The sequence below is a fragment of the Metarhizium robertsii genome, assembly GCF_000187425.2.
Source record: "Metarhizium robertsii ARSEF 23 chromosome Unknown MAA_Scf_2, whole genome shotgun sequence".
Lineage (NCBI taxonomy): Eukaryota > Fungi > Ascomycota > Sordariomycetes > Hypocreales > Clavicipitaceae > Metarhizium > Metarhizium robertsii.
The window spans coordinates 1,017,555-1,035,350 of NW_011942160.1; the positions used below are offsets into that span (position 1 = coordinate 1,017,555).

General features: G+C 51.3%; 3 protein-coding genes across 3 annotated transcripts; 2 read left to right on the forward strand and 1 right to left on the reverse strand.

Moving 5' to 3' along the window:
- Positions 1-940: 940 nt before the first annotated feature.
- MAA_06091 (transcription factor hoxa13) lies at positions 941-4,480 on the reverse strand (the record flags this gene model as incomplete). The annotated part of the gene is made up of 3 exons (XM_007824089.2): positions 941-3,464; positions 3,525-4,241; positions 4,350-4,480. 3 exons carry the CDS (start codon positions 4,478-4,480, stop codon positions 941-943), a joined length of 3,372 nt encoding a protein of 1,123 aa, XP_007822280.2.
- Positions 4,481-6,488: 2,008 nt separating this feature from the next.
- Positions 6,489-11,468, forward strand: MAA_06090 (Zinc finger, RING-CH-type; the record flags this gene model as incomplete). The annotated part of the gene is made up of 2 exons (XM_007824088.2): positions 6,489-9,666; positions 9,733-11,468. 2 exons carry the CDS (start codon positions 6,489-6,491, stop codon positions 11,466-11,468), a joined length of 4,914 nt encoding a protein of 1,637 aa, XP_007822279.2.
- Positions 11,469-13,443: 1,975 nt separating this feature from the next.
- On the forward strand, positions 13,444-15,293 carry MAA_06089 (nuclear distribution protein nudE; the record flags this gene model as incomplete). Its single annotated transcript, XM_007824087.1, has 2 exons — positions 13,444-13,671; positions 13,752-15,293. 2 exons carry the CDS (start codon positions 13,444-13,446, stop codon positions 15,291-15,293), a joined length of 1,770 nt encoding a protein of 589 aa, XP_007822278.1.
- Between the last annotated feature and the right edge of the window lie 2,503 nt (positions 15,294-17,796).

Sequence of the window (17,796 nt, forward strand, 5' to 3'; positions counted from 1 at the left end):
CATCATCTTGCATGTAGCCGGCGCACAATCTCGCCCAGAGAAATCACTCACCACCGGTACCGCTATTCTTCCAGGCAAACGGCGGGCGGAGCTTTCCGTCACAATGCATCTCGACTATCCTCCTCAAAAGTACTCCAATCATTCCAGGCGCTAGGACTACTTGATATGTACTTAAGTACTTAATGTATGTACTACATGCTGCCCTAGGTAGGTACCTAGGTAGTTACCTACTAACTACTATTTCTGTGGGACCTCAACACCCGTCGGCCAAGAATCGTCAACGGGTGAACGCTTCGTTGGCGCCAGGTTTGCACGGATCTCTTCTTTGTGTGGAGGTGGAGTTGCCCAACCGACGACCGGCGTAACCAACCGAATCATCAGATCAGAACTGTCATCCGGGCAGATCAACAGACACTGTACATAGACATCCCACACCGGGCTACACAACACGCGATCCTAACTAATAGACATTTATTTGGTTTGGTATTCACCGCTTCACTACTGGCAACGCAACACCATGGTCGAAAGCATATACATCTCAGCCCTACCTCTTACAAAGAGTTTCTACAAAAGTTCATCAAGTACAGTAGTTGCATGCGCACCCGCTTCGTAATACACCAACAGAAATTCGTGTTCCATGCGTTCATCAAGACACCTCATAACCCATAAGACTGGTGCTCATGGCCAGGCTCTCGCTTACTTGCCCATGATTAAACCAACAAAACCGCCGGTTCCTCCAGCATCCAGCCTTCATTAGAGTGTACTTTTATTTTGAGCATTGCTAACCAATGTTGATTCTCGCCAGACAGCCGCACCGCATGACATTGGGTATCGTCCAAATAAAACAAAAAAAATGATAATAAGGAAATTTCGTTAGATCCAATACTCTCATCTTGCGTCCGCCTTTTGCTTTGGTTTACACCTAGCCTTCGTGAAGACTTCACAACTCGTCTCGTACTTGTTGAGCAGATCCTTTGACGGCCTCGGTCGCCCGACTAGCTGCGCTTCCAACCTTGTCGCCTGCTGATGAAGCCGCAGCACTGGCTTCGCTGGCCACGCTGCCGACATTGGACGTTGCCGTAGAATAAATGGCGCTGAGCCTTGACATGACACTCTCGCTAAATGTGGGCTCTTTTCCAATCACCAGCTCGGATACCATTTTGTTGATGGCATAATAGCGTTGAGCTGCGGCCGCAGCGACCGCCTCAGTGGCCGCCGTGACAGCAGATCCAGCCGTCTTCGTTGCACCTTCATACCACCCGATAGCCGTGGGCTGGCCATAAACTTCGATGCTCAGTTCAGAGACAACAACGTCCCATGTGTCCGCAACTGCGCCCGCAACATTGACGACTTGCTCCGCGGCCGCATCTGCTACTTGATGAATGGCGTCCTCCGCATCCTGGGCAGCCGACATGACTCCCTGGCTGGCGGCTGTATAGGCAGATTTGACGGCATCATCGGCCGCACCGACTGCAGATCTCGCCGACTTTCCCGCAACCGAAGCCATTGAAGAGGCAGATCCCACAAAGTCCGTTGGCGTAGGTGTAGCCGTAGCCGTAGCCGTCACTGATGACCACGCCGACGAGGCTGCGGCCATGAAGCTTGAATACCTATCTTGCGCCATTCCCAACCCTGCGTAATAGTGATACTTGGCCTGCTCGTAATACTTCTCAGAAGGCGAGGTCGGAGTAGGAGTAGCCAGCTGGAGGGCAATCAGTATACTCTGGTATTGAATCTCTGCCCACAACTTCCCCTCACTCAATCGCTGGGCCGCAATAGATTCGACTTTTTTCCAGTCGGGAAGATTGTTGCTTTTGGTTGGTGTAGGAGCGGTGTTATAAACACCAGAAGATGCGGCCGCAACGGCGTCGTTGAACTTCTTGCTAGCTGCAGAGACAGCACCATCATAAACGGCGGAAACAGACGAGAATAGTTGCTCATGTACTGGCCTGGATGTACCCTCCACTTGTGCGGAGACAACAGAGAAAGCACTGGAGTAACGATCAGCAGCAAGGGCCACGGCACTAGAATAGGCTGCTTGGGCCGCACTCGTTACACTGGCAAAGGCATTAGAATCTGTGTCGTCATCCAGAATTGGGTGGCGGTCCGCAACCGACTGGGCAGCTGCTCCAAACATGGCCGGGCTTACAGGAGTGTGTTGATCCTCCACGGCGGGCGTAGCAGTTTCCCCATCTTCCTCATCCGCAACAAAATCCGGGGCCTCAGTTGACGTCGTATGCGTATCAGCAGCGGCTTCGCTTGATAGTATTGAACTTTCTTCAGACTCAGCTAGCGGCTCCTGGTTATCGGCAGCAGCGATAGTAATTGCAGCATCCTCAGCAGGTAGGGCAATTGGCTCCTCGCGTGGCTCAAGGGTTGGTGTTTCAGCATCCGCAGTGAGTCCTTCGACACTTGCCTGGGCCGGTTCGTGATCATTTGGCTCATCCACATTCTCCCGCAGAGTATCATCGTTGGGAGCACGTTCCGCTTGGCTTTGCTCCGTGGCCTCTTGTATCTCGGTTTCCTCTTTTGTGGCGGCGGCTGCTATTGCTGCCGCGTGCTCAGCAGCAAGGCGCATTTCCTCAGAATCAAAGTTGTCAGTGAAATCATGAGCAAGAATCTTCCAGTTTGACACCTCTTTTAACCGAACCAACTCCTTAGCGGCAGCCGAGGCCATGGTCATACCATCATCCTCAATTTGGTGAGAAAGCTCCTGGGCTTCGAGGAGCGCCGGGTGCGTAACAATGAGCTGCTTCAATTCTTCAGTCCAATCGTTGAGGGCACCTTTCAGCTCATGGTACTTCTGCCAGTCCTTGTAGGTAACACCATCGGTCCAAGCCCACTTCATACCTATGTTTGTCAGGGCCAGGTTGCGTGTTTCATCGAGAATTTGAAAATGAACATCTGCTGCACTTAGCACGGCTTCCTGGAGCTCGGTATCGTAATCTTCACGCCATCCTCGGATCAGCTGCGCTTTCTTCTTAATGGCCACCCCAGCTGATCGAACAGCGGATATTGCCTCTTGGTGAGCATCCGCAATGCCGGATTCTATAATTTTAGAAATATTTTGCTTTACGTTGGCAATTTCAAACGCAATGGTGTCCTCAAGCTGCCTAAGCAGTCCCTTTCCAGTCACTCTAGCATTTTCGTCCATCAGGCTGTGAGCAATTTGTTCGACTTGATCTTCTATGGCACTAGCACCTTCCTCGGCTTGGGAAGCAAACTTGTTTTGCCAGGTCGCAAGATCACTAGCAACCATTTCTCGAGCAGTTCTGCGCAGTTCACTCTCATTTTCGGTAGCAGCCGGCGCTTCGACGGGATTCCAGTATTGTGGAGACTCTGTCTTGTCTGAATCGGCCGCAGTAGCCTCTGGCTCCTCAGTATTCGTCGTGGTAGCGGAGGTAGACGGGCTTTGCGGGGGAGGCTTGCTGAAGGACGATGAAATTGATGCTATCGAGCTAGCCCTGCACTCGCTGTTAGCGTTGACAGACTTAGAATAGGTCCGAATCTTAGCAGCCACGTACGGTTTAACAGGTGCCTCATCCGATGACGCCTTATTAGTAGTGTTAGACTTAGCCTTGTATCGGGCAAGTCGCTCTCCGATACGGACAAGCTGTGGCTCTACATTTTCAACATAGACAACACGCAATTGGGGCCAGACTGCAGTATCCAGGAAAGCATTTGCCTTGCCCCAAGCCCAGGAAGTAGCTGGCAGAGCCTTGGTGGTTGTAAATTCGGCCGCCGCATTGTATCCACGGAGCAAGTAAGGGCGAGCAAACTCGTAGGCGGGCAGTACATAGCCGTTGTACGCCTGTAGCGAATGTTTCCGTAGAGCATTATAGTACGGGCCAACTGCTTCTTCCGCCTTGGCCAGATGAGGCGCTATCGACTTCTCGTAATGACCCTTGGTCAAGGTCTGAAGACGAACAAGTTGAGGTTGGCCATTCATCTCCCACTGAGCACGAGCAATGCCATAACCCTTATTGGCCCATGGAGTCCCATATAGAACGACATATCGGCGTGTCGGTGTCAAAACACGGCTGTTCAAGGTGTCGTAGTATGGTTTGGCAAGGTCCACATAAGGCGCGGCGTACTGGTCGAAATAGGGTTGTACATGTGGTTTTGCGGCATTCTTAACGTGAAAGTACGGTTTGCAGATGAAGGGAGAGGCTTCATCGCAGGCTTCGGGGGATGTTGGACAGCGAAAAAGAATCGTGAGGATGGCAGCCCAGGTAGCAATTCTGTGTGGACAACCAGTTAGCGAATTGTGAAAATGACAAAAGATTTTTTGGGTGACGGCCAAGAGCCATGCCCCATCCATTATCGAGATACACTGAACAATTGCATACCTAGCAAATAAACTAAAAGCCCAGCCAAAGAAGCCCCGTTGCTTCACCGTCCTTCTCTTGCTTGTTGCCTGGCCGTTCAGTTTGCCGTTGGCATGGACAGACCGATTGGCGGTGGAATCAGCGACCGTCATAGTTGCAGAAGCTGCTTCCTATTTTCAAAATTTTCTCAATTGACGATGCTTATGCTGGCGCAAGCTCGAGCGGTAGCTACCGGGAAGGTCTTCCAGCGACACACCGACTCGAGTCCGAGCGGAGCGAAAGGCAAATACGATAAGTCGGTAAACAGGCCAAGAGAAGTAGGTGAGGAGCAGGCCACGTCCAGGTGGTGACTGGGGCAATGGAAAGCAAAAAAGGCGAGGCAAACGAAGATGAGCTTGATTGAGCTTGCCTCAGCCTGGCGGAAGCTAATGGGGAGGAAACCAGAGATCCGAAGCAGGAGGGAAGTCAGGATGATATTAAGCGTCCGCCACCAGGAACTGTTGTCTGTTCACCGTCACAAGCCAGTAGATCAATCAGACCAGGGCCAGCTGAGGAGCTGAAGGAGTCTAGTGGCTGCTGCAGGGGGGTCAACAGGGTGTTAGACAGCGCAAGCTGGCAAGGTGAGGGAGGGAGGACACGATGCTGCGGCACGACGGAGTGCAAAATGCCGAGCAATATGAGGTCGGAGATCCACAAAGAATGGAGAGTTTAGCTGAAAGCTTAGCTGAAGCTCTCGAAGCGTCAGGTCCGGTTCAATGTTGGCGGCAAATCCAGGCTTCTGTTTCAACGCATTGCAGAGCGCCAGAGACGTCAAAGACGGTCGAGGGTGCGGCGGCGGATGATTGAATGTCGAGGAGGAAACAGGTGATTGAGGGGAGACGTGGTGGCGTTTCGAGTCTGGGGTGGCCTCGGGCGGTTGCAGCATTTAGTACTTGCACAAATGATCGACAAGTATCGTTGACGCAAGAATGTTGAATGTTTGAATTTGAGGTTCTCTGGCGAGTGCTGGACTACCTAACTGCACTTACTCTAAGTACTTAAGTACTTAGTATGTACTTAAGTAGGTACTTGAGGCGCACTTGCGCTCAACTTGAGCCTGGAGCTAAACACACTCTGAGCAGCCCGACTCTGGTAGTCAAGTAGTATTCAATCAGATGCCGAGCAATCATAACATCTTCAAATGGGACCGCGCACCACCACGCACCGCGCACCACATGCATCCAACCCGACGGTCACTACATTCCGAGGCACGCCATGGTTCAGTGCCATGGCTCCCGAGTCGTGCCTTTCCATCCAGCCATCGAACACTACGACCTTAGTACCTTATATCACAACATTTCCTGCCTCCTCCTTGTAGCACGGCTGCGGTAACTCATCGAAGCGGTCTGCAGGCTGCCTACCCAATCAGTTACATGACATCCGAGAATATTCGAAGTCGCATGTGTGAACCCAAGTAAATGACATTTGGAGCAGCGAATATTTACACAAGGAGGGCGAGGGGTGAATCGCACCTGCATTGCCTCTCCAATATGATAATTACTCCGTGCCGAGAATTCTGACGGAGCCTGGCCGCTCTCTCTAGCTGGGATCAGCAATGCATGCGAGCTACAGCTCTTGTTCTGCCGTTCATTGAAGTTCGTCACTTGTGTGTAACCGCTGCCTCACGGCTGTCCCACTTTAATTCCCCAATCGCCACCAGACCTCGCAATCACCGCCCAACCTTCAAAGTCCGCTCAACTATCTCACACCTCCGTGCCAACCAACGCATTATTCCCTTGACTTGACGACAGTACACGATACAGTTTAATAATCACATCTTTCTCTTTGCGTGATATATTCCCCTCAGAGTAGCACGTTGCTCTTGACGACTCCCTCACCTGTCAAATACTTTGATTCCGTCTCGAATTCCCCTGCAGGAATCTCCTACAAAGTGGCCACCAGATAACGCACTTCACCCCAACGCCATTACGCGCATTAGAACGACCCCCCACGATAGCAGCGTTGGACCTAGTCTACTATATTATTTTGCATCTTCACTATTTCAAGCAGAAACCAATTCCTCCCATGATTTATTCACCATCTTGCCGTCAATAGCCCTCCGTTGTCCGGTTACGGCCAGCATCGACATCTATCAACCTGGGCTGCTGATCCAACATCACCATGAACGACCCTTCATCCCCGCCTCGGCGCCAGGATTTGTTCCCGTCAATACTCGACGACCGTTCCAAACCTGCTCCTCAACAAACCGACGCCGCTCCTGCGATTTGCCGAATATGTCGCGGTGAGGGAACCTCGGCCGAGCCCCTGTTCTACCCTTGCAAGTGTAGCGGCAGCATCAAATATGTTCACCAGGACTGTTTGATGGAATGGCTTTCACATTCGCAAAAGAAGTACTGCGAGCTTTGCAAGACTTCTTTCCGCTTCACCAAATTATACGCGCCGGACATGCCGCAGTCCCTCCCTGTTCACATATTCCTGGAGCACATGGCAAAATACTTTGTGCGCAACGTGTTGCTGTGGCTTCGCGCCGTGGTTACCATCAGCGTATGGGTGTGCTGGCTACCCTATTTCATGCGACATGTTTGGACCTCCATGTTTTGGGTTAGCCATGAGGGTTTTGGTCCTGGACCGTTCTCATTAGCCTTCTCTGAGCCAACCCGTAGTACCAGGCCTACGAGGCCCGCGCCTACGTGTGCCGCAAGCCCTCCGTATCCATTCAACATCGCCGCCGACCCGATCGATAACACTAGCATTGCTGGCAAAATCACGTTTTTAAACAGCACGGCCGGCTCTTTACCACAGACCCTGCTGAGCAACGTTGGCTTTCTGAGAAACCTGACTCGCAATGCTACCGTAAACCGCTCGGTGATTGCGGTCATTGAAGGTCAGATCATCACTGTCCTAGTTATTGTGTGCTTTATTCTGGTCATTTTGGTCCGCGATTATGTCGTTCAACAACAGCCAGAAATCAATATGCGAGCCGCTTTTGCCGACCAAGAAAACAACCCACCGGCCCCTGCCCAGCAGCCAGTTGACCCAGAGGTACATGATGACAATGACACCCCAGAGTTTGACGGAACAGATTCTGATGGCGAGACTCTGGATCCTGGAGTAGAGGCTCCTGGGCCACTTGGGCTCGACAATGGGCCTGACATCGACAATGGAGAATCAGCGCTGTCCTATACAGACATGGCTATGCGCAACGCCACGGAACCCGATCGAATGGTTCTTGAATTAGCCGCAGACTCACAAGAGTCTTCAGCACAGGATGAAGCAGCTGCAGGCTCAGATAATAGAGCCAGTGTCATCGACTACCTACGAGTATATCGCCGGGCTGGTGGCAATTTGGAAAAGATTTTGCAGATCGTTGAAGAGGAAGATCTGGAGGACAAGCTTGGCTATTGGGTCGATGTTACCCGACGTTCCATGAGGGAACGAGAAACAGCCTCACAAGACCTATCAGGTCCTTCCACTTCCCAAGAGCCTGTCCAATCCTTGCCGCCATTTTCTCCAGCTCTGGATTCCAACAAGTCCAATGATTGGAGTCGGCCTTTGCCGTCAGGAGATGAACAGGAAGCTAGGCAAAGAAACTCCAAGGGTAAAGAGAGGGAATGGTTACCGATATCCCCAGACTTATCGCCTGGCCATATGGCACCGGACTACGACATCGCCTCTGGCCCATCTAGGCCCCGAGCTCGATCCGATGGCCCCGAGCCCAGTAACATGACAAATCCGTTGGCGAATAACAGTTGGACTTTTGACAGCCTTCCTGCTGCAAATGAGGTTGTCCCAGGATTGATGTCAGAACCCCACACGCCAGAAGCGCCAGCTACAGGGCAAGCTCCAAGTGACAACTCAGGGATGAGGCGCCGCACCGTCATTCCTGACAGTCCCCCGCACTCCTCTCATGGCGATGATGTTGCATCAATCGATCATGGTAGCGATATCACACACGTTGTTCCAGACGAGCCAGTTGTCCCTGTGCCGGAGCAGAGAGGATTCGTCGGTCGTATCGCCAACTTCATGTGGGGCGATCTTGACCAGCGGCAGGACATCGAGGAGGCAGAAGAACAAGAGCCCGCAGTCAATGGTGTTGCTGCTGGTGCTGCTGGTGATGATGGGGCAGATGACCCATGGGTTGATGTTCCTATTGCTGGACCGGCAGAGGCCAACGTGGATCCAAATGCTGGCGAAGTCGACGCCGCCGCTGCCGCTGCAGGGATGGATGCTGAGGCTATGGAAGATCTTGAGGATTTCGAAGGGGTAATGGAGCTTTTGGGCATGCGTGGTCCCATTGCAGGGCTGTTCCAAAACGCCATCTTCTGCGTTGTTCTCGTCACGATGACCATATTTGCCTGCGTTTGCATCCCTTATAATATAGGGCGCGCTTCCGTTTTGATCATTTCCAACCCTATCCTTCTTATTCGAATGCTCATGGGTCTTTCCAAGGTAATTCAAGACGCAGCGATGATGATTGGTGGATTTGGCGCTTGGTGTGCACTGAACATTGTCGACATGTTCACAAGCATTATTGGAGGCGCCATGGGTGCGCAAATTGTGTCTGCCAGAAAGGCATCTTGGGGACTATGGACTGGAACCGGGGCCAGAGTTGTGGAATATGGTCTCATGATGGAGTTTCCTTTGTTTACCCCTAAAGTACAACATTTTTCAGCAGTCAGCCACGAGGCTTTGAACGCCCTTAAAGAGAATATTGGTTGGGTTCTTGGCCAGGTCGACAGTGGCCTCAAGGCTCTTACCGAACCCGACTATACCGCTCTGATTGATGGACGGTTTGTTGCCGCGACTTCAACCACGATTCAGTCTTTTGTTTCCACTCTTACTGGTGTGGCCTCCTTGTTGTCAGATCCGAGCTCCTGGATAATCGATCTAGGTGAAGTTACCACGGAGGCCCCGGTGGATCCTGGCCTCGCATACTGGTCAGGTCTGGATCGATTCTGGGCAATTCTCATCGGATATTTGACTGTCTTTGCTGTTGGCGCGTTATACCTGAAACGAGACAGCCCATTTTCGCGGGGCGCCGTCATGCAAGCTTGGGAAGCGGGAGTTATCGACAGCCTTCACCAGGCAAGCGGCATTATGAAAGTCATTCTCATCATCAGCATCGAAATGCTCGTTTTCCCCCTGTATTGCGGCCTCTTGCTGGATGGTGCTTTGCTTCCGCTCTTTGAGGACACAACCTTCAACTCTCGCATCCTATTTACGTGCAACTACCCCTTGACTTCAATCTTTGTTCATTGGTTTGTGGGAACTGGTTACATGTTTCATTTTGCTCTTTTTGTCTCCATGTGCCGCAAGATTATGCGGCCAGGTGTGCTGTGTAAGTCATTGGAAGTTTGCTTATATGCTATTGACTGGAATGGGACACTAACCAGCTTTGATGTAGACTTTATTAGAGACCCAGATGATCCCGAGTTCCACCCCGTCCGGGATGTATTAGAACGAAATCTGACAACCCAGCTACGCAAGATTCTCTTTTCAGCTTTCGTGTACGGCGCGTTGGTCATCGTCTGCCTCGGCGGCGTGGTCTGGGGCCTCTATTACACGATGCCTGGCGTCTTGCCTATCCATTATTCATCCAACGAACCGGTTTTGGAGTTCCCCGTGGATCTTTTATTTTACAACTTCCTAATGCCGCTGGCTGTCAAGTTCTTCAAGCCTAGTGATGGATTGCACGCCATGTACACCTGGTGGTTCCGAAAGTGCGCCCGCGGCCTTCGCTTGACATATTTCTTGTTTGGCGAGCGACGCATCGATGAAGAAGGCATTCTTCAGCTTAGCCCCGAGCTGAAGGGTCAAGTTCCACCACACAAGTCATTGCTCCTTGAGCTTGATGAGAACAACGCCGTCATACCCAAGACTTGGAGAGACACATTCGAGGGCGGGGATGCTAAACCGAATCCATCCATATCGAAGGGAGAAATGAGAGAGATGAGACACAAAAAGATTCATCTTGTTAAGACGGGTCAACTCGAGAGGAGCGGCAGATTTGTCCGTGCTCCGGCATCTGACAGAGTCAAGATTCCCAAGGGTCAACAGGTCTTCCTTAAAGTCTCCGAACGCAACCGCCGAAAGGACGGTAAATCAGACGATGACATGTATGCATCCACCCAGTACCAACTCGTATACGTGCCACCAAGCTTCCGCGCCCGGTTATTCCTATTCATCCTTTTCATCTGGCTATTTGCCGCCGTCACTGGAGTTGGCTTCACTATCGCACCGTTGGTGCTTGGGAGGGCTATGTTTAAGATGCTGATTCCAGCCCACATTCGCACCAACGATATTTATGCATTCAGTATCGGCATCTATGTTTTAGGCTCACTAGCCTATGCAGTCTTTCGCCTGGGTCATCTTACTGCCAGATTCCGAGATTGGACAAGCAAAATCGGCAACAAACTTGCGAATGGAAACAGCGGTCCCCGTGTCATCAGCGGGTTGGCGCGCGGTGCTAAACTGTTCTATGCCTACTTCTTCCTGCTGATTGTGTTCCCCTTGCTAGTATCAACATTAATGGAGCTATATTTCAGTATTCCCCTACATACCTACATGAATCCACCCTGGCAACAGAACGAAACAACTACGGCAAACCAAGGCGGAGAGCCCGGGCGTCATACTATACGCGTTATTCAATCGTGGACGCTGGGACTTCTCTACCTAAAGCTTGCAACTAGAATGATTACATCACTCTTTCCGGACAGTCGAGCTGCAATAGCAGTATCATCTGTCATGCGACGAGGTTACCTAAAGCCGGATGTCGACATCTTTACAAGAGCATTTGTTATTCCCGGAGTCGCCTTATCTATACTCGCAATATTTGGTCCTCCTGCAACCGCATATCTTCTGATCAATTTCGGCATGCTCTCGCCCTCGCAACTCACGGGCGCAGTAGCCGATACGACCAATGCATCCCTGGTATTCAGATACTCGTACCCAGTGGCTGCAGTGTCGGCCGTCATGGTCAGATATGCTGTTGGGCTGACAAGAGTGTTCAATCGATGGACAGCAGGAGTTCGAGACGAGGCATACTTGATTGGAGAAAGGCTACACAATTTCGGAGCCGCAACAGCAGGGTCCAGAAAGGCTAGGAAAGCATGGGGCGCTGCCGGTGGGGGAAGACTTTGAAATTTTACTTGGAAGGCCTTGATTTTTCTCCGTGTACGGAGTACATGTGATATGATGAGAAGGCAGCGTTGGTACGGTCGCACGTCCGTATGAGAGATGGCGGGCAAGACAGCACAGCGAAGACGAAGTGTTTTATAGCATTATTCCAAAATTCCAAGATTACGAAATGATATATATGAAACGAGTGAAGTTGGAGCTCTTGTGAGTGAGGGTTTGGGCTGCATCCTTCGCGCTACCCTGTACATATCGTGAAAGTAGTGGTTTGCACGACACGACTATCTGCTACCAATAGGCATTAACCAGGCACCTACATAGGTAGGTACTAGAGGTAAATGTTGCCAGAGGCCTATTATAGAAACCGCAGCTGCCGCTACCTCGTATGCCTGACAATGGCTGATTGGGGGGAATTGCATCTCCACGGTCCAAAGGTACATGAATGGGGTGGGTTTGCTACAACGTGTGGAGTTGGGAATGTATCGGTTTCATCGTAGGGTTGCAATGTCAAAATCGGCCTCAACTTAGACCTCCCGATAGTCAAGATTGTGTCGTTGACAGCAGGGCGTGCCGAGCAACCGCAAGTGTCGTCCACAGGCAGAACGACTAAGGCAGAATCCGAAAAGTTTATGCGCTTTAAGGTGGCTGCAAGAGTTCATGCACAGCGCCGTATTTGAGCGTACATACAATAATGCAATGCAAGACTGTGCTCCTGACACACGGTCCGCCGTGCAACTATGCAATATGAAGGATAAAGGGACCCTGCCCAGGGTCAAGCATCCCCAGTCCAGAGACAAATGAGGAGCAACGCGTGTCCGAGGTTTGCTACCCTGTTTGTCGGGTCTGGAACCCAACGAGGGTCGGGTGTCTCACGGAACAGCGATCAATCTTGCCACCTGCGCCATCCGCATGCTTTCTTTTTTATTTTGAATAATCAGCATCAAGCAGAGATAATACGGAGCTATCCAGGCAGGGCCGCCTTGTTAGAGTGAGTTTACCTTAGAGTTCGCGCACACATGAACACTCTTACATGTGACCCAGAGGGGCCGGAAAAGCAGCGGTGGTACTTGCCCGCCATATTTTTAGGTGCTGTTGCCCATGACGCCGAGAGCTAAGCCTAAGCGGGTCAAGCGGTTGCTCAGGCAAAGTCTCCTGGGGCAAGTGCCTCCCCCCCGAGGTCGCGCAAGGCCCGCCGCGGGAAAGGGCCAAGGCTGGTCATTGGGCCATTTGGGTCAACATGGAGGGTCAACATTGAATCATTAAGTTGACATGGCAGCAAGGCCACCCAACAGTCACAAGGGTCGCAGGCCAAAACACAACCACGTCCACCGCATCGCTCCGGCTGGCGGCCTGCCACTTCGACAACCCAAGGTAAGGCAGATAGACATAGGTAAGTCCTACTGCTTGCTGGGAATAGCCGCGAAATCGACGCGCGCACAGCTCCGGCAAGAAGGCATAGACGGGGAGTTTTTATTTTTCCATTTCGATTTCGTCTCCTTGTCTCGTCTCTGCCGTCTACAGTGTCGGGCACCGCATCCGGGACAAAGGGGAAATCCAGAGTAACCAACACCCTCCCCTCCCCTCTTTGGAGGAACAACCTGTAAGTTCAATGTTTGTGGCAGTCACAACGCGCGCGCGAGCAAGCTAACAGTGCGCTCAGCAATATTCTTTATTTTAATTTCCTATGCGACCTTTTGTTGTTGCTCTTTCATTGTTCAACCGCGCCTCGGTTTATCTCGAAAGCCACACCGCATCCACGCCCGCCAGCAACTGCCAGGCAATACACCAAGTTTCTTTTGTCAACGACCTTTGCACACCAAAATCGGAAAAAAGCACGTTCAAAAAAAATCACTCTTAATTAATCTATTTGCCGACAATTCAAAGGGGAACATCAATCACCGAAGCAGCGGCGAGTCGCATGCCCCAACCTCCAAGGATCCCTGGCTCGGCATCATCACTCCCATAAACATCACGACACACCATGGCCGAGCCTCCTTCATCGCCTCCCAGCGAGGCAGCCACGGCTGAAGATGCCCTCACCTGGTACAAATCGCAGTACGAAATGCTAGAATCGGAGCTTGCCGAGTTTCGGGAGTCAAGTCGTGAGCTTGAACAGGAACTAGAGAAGGACATCGAGCGAGCAGAGAAGCAGGAGCGAGCTCTGCAGGAGAAGGTTGAAACCTTGGGGTTCGAAGTTGAAGAGTGGAAGGTAGGAGGGCTTTATGCCTGACCCCAGTGGCGCTGGGCCGTCGTGCGTAAAGGAGAACTATTGCTAACATGCTGGCGTAGAGGAAATATAAGGAGTCCAAGAGTGAGGCTAGCGCTGCGCAAAACTCTCTGGAAAAGGAAATCACCACCCTTCGAGATTCGAACCGATCGCTGCAGTTGAAGCTGAGGGATGTCGAGGTGGCCAATGACGATTTTGAGCGCCAAGCTCGCAACACTACTTCTTCTTTGGAAGACATGGAGTCCAAATACAACCAGGCTATTGAGCGGGGAGTCATGATGGAGGAGGAGATTAAATCCGGCGAGCAGGAACGAGAAAATCTACGAATCGAATCACAACGGCTTCGAGAAGAGCTCGCCGAGCTCAAGATAGAGGCGGAACTCATGCAGGACAAGATCAAGAAGCACGAAGCCCGGCATCTGTCTACCATCTCGACCGACCTCTCTGTCATGGGATCACCGACATTCGACAAGAACACCGAGGGTTCTCCCAACTCGACTGCTAGTTCGCCGCTTATCACCACGCCGCCCGAGACCAAGTCCCTCCCTGCGGTCGAATCGCTCTCCCAGGTACACGAGCCCCCGTCGCCGCCAATGTCCGATGCGTCAGCACCCACCGCTAACGGAACTCCGGCTGCCAAGGCTGGTGGTACGCTTCCTCGCAAGTCTCGATTACCATCTTTGGATCACAGCGTGACTCCCAAGCCACGTGGAAAGCCTGCAGTGGCACGACAAAGTGGTCGTATCTCGGGAGGGCCTTCGAGTCTTCGTACACCGGCTCCGCGATCTACGACCGTGCCCGGCTCGTCGAAGCATAAGATTCCTGCGTCTAACTCGCTCTCACATATTCGATCACTTACTGCTCAGATGCAGCGTCTCGAAGCTAGAGTGCACTCTGCAAGGTCCAAGCTACCAGCCCCTACACATACACCGCCACGTGCGTCACCCAGACCAATGGCCAACGGTTCCAGCGTTCCGTCAACGGTTACGATCCGCTCTCGGAAGCGAACAACGGGGTCATCTGCATCGTCTCTTGCAGGCGACGAAACTACACCAACCAACTTTCGTTCGTCGACGTCATCGCGACCTAGCCATGTCCCCAGACTTAGCACGACGGGAGTCAGCAGGTTGTCCTTTGGGCCATTACCAAATAGAGGACCAGAATCCGATGCTAGTCACAGCCGTCCAAACTCTCGAGCAAGCGTATCGTCATATGCGAGACCCTCTTCACGAACCGACATGATACCGCCACCCCGTCCCATGTCACGATCATCTCTAACCGGAGCACGCACACCTCTGGGTCGACCAAGATCATCTCTGAGCGGATCAGTGCACGGGCACTCCCAAAGCATGAGCCGCATAGAAATGGAAGAGGATTACGAAGGCGAGTTCCGCACTCCTAGCCGGCGCGGCACCTACTCCAAGGTTGAGATGGAAGGGGCTGTTAGCGGCATCCCAGTTCCTGGGACCTCAATCCCTACGTCCGGCGCAAGACGACAAAGCGGCAGTGGTCCCGGCGGCAGACGGACGAGTACAGGGGTTGGCACTGTGCGACCTGGCACATCGAATAGTAGAAAACTGAGCGACTTGGGCGAGACGTATTAGACGACAACCGGACCCAGGTTTTAGCCAAGCGCCATAATCAGATTAATGCCGGGCTGTGTGTGGGTGGAGTGCTGGCGCCAATGCTCAAGAGTCAAACACATTCCTACGATTCTTTTTGAGACGAACTCGTTTACGACATACAATGAGACAAAGCGATTCTAGTTGAAGGCGATGCTTTTTGTTAATTACGATGATTATGACCTCTCTTCAAGCACATAGTTTCTGGGTTTTAGCATATTTGCTGTTGCACCATAGATTGTGCCGACAATGCGATGAATTATCCCCCGAGGGACTTGGCAGTTGGAGAATGATTGTTGGGTGAGCGATGCTATTGAGGAGGCTGGTCAACGGAGATTCATTAGTCCACGGGGTAACATGTATGTACTTGGGTCAAGAATGAGGTCTGCCGCTCTGGGGGGGAAATGATACCTGGATTCTTGGGGGTGGATTTTGTTCTTGAAGTTGAGGATAGGAATAGATGGTGTTGATACGTCCTGTGCCGCTGGCTGCTACACCCGTGAATTGTGTTTCCTATTTTGCGTTGTGGAGCCTAGTAGACTATGTTTTGCTCGAGAGGAGACGTATATGTCTAGTGGACGGTGTTGTGAGTGAGACGATGTTTTGCATGGTACGTTGGGCCTGTATCGTCGTCGACATGCACTGTCATGTCCATACGCCGCACTTGTACTTGAACATTGCTGTGGAACTAGTACGTAGCTGCTTTTGATATTCTATTATTAAATTATTATGAAAAAAAAATAAAATAAAAAAAGGCTAGCTCATCACCAGGACCTACTAGTAACACAATCAATAGTCGTACCTGGCTAATTTAATAGTAACATATAATTTAAAAAACACTATAAGATATACATACACGCATTGCGATGTGTTAAACCTACTAGCTTAAGAGGTAATTCATGACCTTACGCGCCGGCAAAAGTATATACGTAATAACGGTAACTTATAACCGCGTAAGTTACACCCTAAAAAACTCAGAGTAATCTAATATAATATAAAGTAATAAAGTCCTAACTTTTATAAAGCCTATTATCTTCCCTATAATCACCCTATTTTACCTCTATACACCTTACTAATTAAAACAAATCGCTCCTGTAAAGCAGCTACTCGTGGGTCTCCGCCTTTGCATCGCTCCCTTGCTAACATCGGACTCGGTCGGCAGTCAACAACTTCACCACAACCATGACCGGTGCCAAAAAAGGCAACAAGCCCAACACAAGTAAGTTACCTATTATAACCTTCAGGGATTAAAGCTGACAGGCCTAAGAGGGTAATACTAAAAAAGCTATAATTATAGAAGAAGTTAATAAAAAGAGGGATGCGTCATTGAAGGCCAGGGACCCCCTTATCTCTTCTTTTTTTCCTGTGTCCCTCGCCGCCTTGTTCAGTCTTTTGACTTCTTTAGCGTCCCTGGCCTTCAGCGACGCATCCCTCTTTTTATTAACTTCTTCTGTAATTGTGGCTTTTTTGGCATTACCCTCTTAGGCCTGTCAGCCTTAATCCCTGAAGGCTGTAACAGGCAACTTACTTGTGTTGGGCTTGTTGTTGATATTCTATTCTATTTACGGAGTATCCTTGTTTCGGCGCCAGTCCATCTCCGCAGAATCCCTCCGTGTCGCAGGCGGACAGCCGCACCGACCAGGGCACCGTGACGCGCAGGTTCGGATGACGTACGGATTTTGGGGGGGGATGTGATTGGGTGAGCGGTGCGCCGTGGTCAGCTTACGAACTTGCTGTCATCACAGGAATGTTGGGGGTGGTGGCACCGGGTCTGTGCTGACAGTCTACTGTGAGCATCGAAGGAATGGAGATAAGGGGAAGTTGATGGGTGTGAGAGCGTGCGACATGAAAAAAGGAAAAGAAAAAATTGCAGGCAATGGTGTAGAGGGTGGGTGGGTGCTCAACAATTGGGGGACGGAGCCTCTCGGATCCGTGGCGACGGTTGGCCGGGTGTGGCCGAATTGGGGCATGCATAATCCGGTTTATGGCCACGCTGTACCGCGAGTACTACGTAGTTTGAAGATTGCTTGTTACTTGGACGGTGGCATAATGGGTGCTTTTGTACGGAGTCCGGAGTATTGTAAAACAACCAAACTCGATACTCGAGAACGGTGTCGTTACGGGGGTAGAAAGCGGGCTGTCTGCTTGTCTGCCATGCATGCTTATTATCTGCGGCGTTTCTCGCGGTATTTCTCAAACTCCGAGCGGCTTTTTTCTTGCCCTGAGATGATGCGGCTTTGACGAGGGAAAGCAACCTCGCCTGGTGTAAATCGAAGCTGGAAAGTTATTTGAAGCACGTCGTGTGTTTTTACAATGGGCCCTCTACGGTTATGCATATGTAGGTCTATGTAGCTTGCTTGCCCTGGAGCGGCTGCCCAGCTTGTACTGTGTTGTCGATGAAGCCGTGTGTTTGTTTGCGGCAGAAACCGTTCGTGTGAGTGTGCTTGCGGTGCAGCTTGAGAGACGCACGTTTCGCGGGCGGATC